Raw genomic sequence first — 3,952 nt, 5'->3', positions numbered from 1 at the left:
CAAAAAAAAAATAAAAAAAAAAAGAAATGAAAATAAATAAAACAGAAAACAAAAAAGAATCATGTTATCGGTCTCCCGTCCGCGGTATCACACAGAGTTCCCCCCAGGCCTTCTTTCTTGTTGCCTGGCGTATCAAGAGGAGGGCGTCGCCCTGGCCGCTGAAGGTCTGGGGGATCCAGGAGTACTTGTCGGTGAAGCCCCAGACGGTGACGCCGACGCAGCGGTCGACGTCGAGGCAGGAGCCGACGACGTTGGCATAGTCGTTGCCCTGGCGGACGAGGGCATCGGCCGAGGCGGGGAGCGAGGAGTGGCGGATGTCGAGCTCGGTGAAGGCGACGTCGACGTTGAGGGCGGTGAAGCGGCGGAGGACGGTAGCGAGGGCGCTGCGGCCGGGGGTTGAGCCGACGATCAGGTGGCCCTGGAAGCCAACACCGTCGATGGGGGCACCGGCAGCCTGGATGATGTTCACGACTTCGAGAGTGCGGGTCGTCTTGGCACCATTGTACTCGAGGTTGTAGTCGTTGTAGTAGCTGTTCAGGGTCAGCATCCATGTCAAAAATAGCAACGTCGACGACGAAAGACGTACAGCTTGGTGGCAGGGTCAGCCTTGCGGGCAGCGTTGAAGGAGATGGGAAGGTAATCGGTGCCCAGCACTTGGTAGAAAATGCTGTTGCGCCAGTTACCGCTGTCGTCGGCAGCCTCGTTGACAACATCCCAGTGACGGCACTGGCCGAGGTAGTGCGCCATGACGTTGGCAATGTGCACCTCGATGATGGACGTCAGCTGCGCCCTGGTCCAGGTACCGCTGGCAACCCAGTTGGGCAGCTGAGAGTGCCAGGTGAGGGTGTGGCATCGCAGGATCTGCTTGTTGGCCTTGGCAACATTGGGGACCTTTTTGAGTCCGGGTCAGCTTCGGTTCTCTCGAGGGGCATCTTTACGGCCCGACATGGTGAGAGCTTACAACGTCACCGGACGTGTAGGTGAAGACGCCTTGCGAGCGTTCGGTGCTGTCCCACTTCTGACCGTTCTCGGGAACGACCTGTCCGAACTCGGCCGTGTTGTCAACGAAGGACCGGTACTGGGCGTCGTTCACCTGGCGCTCGTCGACGGCGGTACCGAAGTACTCGAGGCCAGCGGCGACGGCAAGGCTGTGGAGCTGGGCCGAAACGACATTAGAGCCGAGAAGGACGGCGACAAAGACCTTGGTGAACATGGTTGCTACCTTTCGCTTGGGAGGTGCAATGGTTCTGATATCACGATGCGGCGAACAAGACTGAGCAGCGATGAACGGACCACACGATGCCCACCACGGGCTCAGTCTATATATGAGGTGCTGCGCGGGTCATCTTGGCCCTCCCAAGGCGAGCCCACGAGGCGGGGGGAGGGGGCCAGGGGACCAAGATCGGTGTCGCGAATATGGGGTCGAAGCATGTCGTGGGGCGACGCAGAAGCAGATTGCGGCGGCGGTGCTCCTGACTTTTTGCCGTATTCATCAACGGGGACTAGTCGCCGTGCCAGGTCTGGGGACGCCTGAGTAAGGGGTTCCAATGCCGGCCCTGCCGGCCACTTTGGGCCTGGTGCCGACCCCTGCTTCTGGCCCGGGGGGGACTTCAGCCTATGTGCGGGAGATCGGATGGCATCATCTGGTATTCGTGCCCTGGACGAGAAGCGCGGTCTGGTGTCTCCACGTACTCTTCTCTCCAGGCCGGCCATGCTCGGTGCCCGGATGGATCGTTCGCGAACCTCAAAAGGGACGTTGCTCCAGATGAGGCCATCATGGCTTGACTCTAGACCTCCCTACCCGAGCGCCCCGCATGGCCGCCCGCCGTGTGAGCGCATTACGTACGGGCCTCTTCTCGCTCTCATTCTACTGAATTGGTGTTGATCCGGCCGCTGTTCCGAGATGAAGACGGGCATTCCAGGTCGTGCCAGCGTCGCGATTCCTGCTTGACTCCCGTCAGTGCCAATTATCCACGCCATGGCGCTGGGCCCCTCTTGCCTCTCGGCAGTCGACAGCAGGGCCAATGGGACAGAGTCTCTGAAAGCACCGTCGCCCAAAGCAGTGGTCAGGAACTTGATCCTCCACGCCCGGGGGCGTGCGGAGACTTCGCATTTAGGCTGATCTGGATGTACTGCCACGCGAAGCTGCAGCGTGCGGAGAAGGGAAACGCCTGTTGCCTTTGTTTGCCATGCCGAGGCCGAATGACGAAGTGCTCAGTGACCGGGCCGGGGCTGATCGGGCATCTCACGACTTGGTCATGATTACAAGACTGTGGGACGCATGAAGGCCAGTTCCTAGAGCGCCGGGATCTGGTCACTTAGCTGGCGATCCGAGGGGCGATGCAGGGAGTTTATTTAAGCTTCTGGTCTTCCTTCGTAGACATTTTTGCACCCTGTCGAGCTTGGCTCGACGGTTCAAGCTGGGAACCAAATCCTCGCTATAGGATGTGCATCCTTTGAGATAGACAGTCAAAATGATAGGAAATTGGTGTTTGAATTTGACTATCCTCACTACAACGTCTGATGACTACGATACTTTCTCATCAGCAGTGCAGTCTAGGGGAAACTCAAGGCCATCACTGCACCTCATGAATCTACAATGCTTGTTGCATGATCACCCGATTCGCAGGCTCCTCATTCTTGAGTCGAAGTCTCTCCGTCTTAAATCATCACGTCGTGCCCTCGTCTACCCGGTCCAGAGAGGTTCTCCGCCAAGACGAGTCTCACTTCAGGCTCCCACAAGCAGAGTTTCCATCCCCATGCCTCATCAAACCTCTCCCATCCGAGGTGACGACCTCGGGGCCAATGTACCAAGCCCCAAGACAACTTCATCTTCAAGGATAAACCCAAATCGCAATGCATCCGCTCAGCGGAGAGCAAGTTGCTTCGCCGTTCATATTGATGCTCCTGAGGCTGCCCGAGCCACATTCGCGTCTCCCTTCCATCTCTGGAACTTACACCAATCACCTTACGCTGCCATGAGACCAATGGAGCGCTTCCATCAGTGTAAACGATGCTCCCCGGCGGCTTTGTAAGTTATCTGGAAGTGAAGGCAAGTCTGGTTGCACAAGTATCACGGACAAAGGCAGAAAATAGTCATGCCAAAATGACTTGACCCCAATCTTCACCCCCGTGTTTCATCTCTGCACAGTCCTTACCCAAGTCATGGCACCAGATTCATCCAGTCACATCACCGCCGCGCGCCTCAATTGACAAATGCAGTGAATTGCCAGACTGATTCCAACACGCCATGCGGCGTTCGTCCCAAAAGCGAACCCAGTTCGCTCACACTAAAGAAAAAAGGGGGCCCAGCTCTGCGAAGAAGAAATACAGTAAAAGATCATCACCGCCCCTCTTCCGGAAACGCCATGCTCTCCATCCCATCCCTAAAGACAACCATCTGAAACCACGCACGAGGTTCTCACAAGCCTATGCCTGTTGCGGATACACAGCTGGTGCGCTACCAGCATTTCAAGTGCACACCGTTCACCCCGTGACCCTCCTCACCCACAGCGTCGTAGGCTCATACTTGGCGTCCTTGTCGAGCCGCTTGTAGGCGCGGTGCAGCTTCAGTCCGAGCTCATACTCCTCGCGCTGCACGTCGGCGAGCTCGACCTTGAGGGCCACGACCTTGCGCTTCTCGGCTTCGCGCTTGCGCAAGACGGCCTCGCTCGCGAGGAGGTTGTCGGTGGGCATGAGCTCCGTCATTTGCTTGATGGCCATGTTGATGTTGATGCGGCGGTTGCCCAAGGAGCTGAGGCGCGCATTGAGGTGGCCGACGCGATCGTTGACAGAGGAGAGCTCGGGTGGCGCCGGCGGCAGCGCTTTGCTCAAGGACAGAATGGACTCGGGACGGCCGTTGGTCGCGTTGTAGATACCGGAATTGACACTGCTGCGCGGCGCCGGGCGATCGACCTGGCTGGGAAGCTTCTGGCGGGCAGTCGTGAGCGAA

General features: G+C 57.9%; 2 protein-coding genes across 2 annotated transcripts in view; both read right to left on the bottom strand.

Moving 5' to 3' along the window:
• Positions 1–1,213, bottom strand: part of VDAG_03385 (endo-1,4-beta-xylanase) — a gene marked incomplete at both ends in the record, with an annotated part of 1,645 nt that extends 432 nt beyond the window's left edge. The window contains 3 exons of the mRNA XM_009657250.1: positions 94–530; positions 587–891; positions 962–1,213. Coding sequence (XP_009655545.1) covers positions 94–530; positions 587–891; positions 962–1,213 — 994 coding nt within the window. The remainder of the gene's footprint in view (positions 1–93; positions 531–586; positions 892–961) is intronic.
• A 2,273-nt stretch (positions 1,214–3,486) lies between these two features.
• The window catches only part of VDAG_03384 (uncharacterized protein), a gene marked incomplete at both ends in the record, with an annotated part of 2,891 nt that continues 2,425 nt past the window's right edge, over positions 3,487–3,952 (bottom strand). Inside the window, one exon of the mRNA XM_009657249.1 lies at positions 3,487–3,915. Coding sequence (XP_009655544.1) covers positions 3,487–3,915 — 429 coding nt within the window. The remainder of the gene's footprint in view (positions 3,916–3,952) is intronic.

The sequence above is a fragment of the Verticillium dahliae genome, genomic scaffold, assembly GCF_000150675.1.
Source record: "Verticillium dahliae VdLs.17 supercont1.5 genomic scaffold, whole genome shotgun sequence".
Lineage (NCBI taxonomy): Eukaryota > Fungi > Ascomycota > Sordariomycetes > Glomerellales > Plectosphaerellaceae > Verticillium > Verticillium dahliae.
Note: the sequence above shows the minus strand (reverse complement) of the source record. Positions and strands in the feature narration are given on the sequence as shown.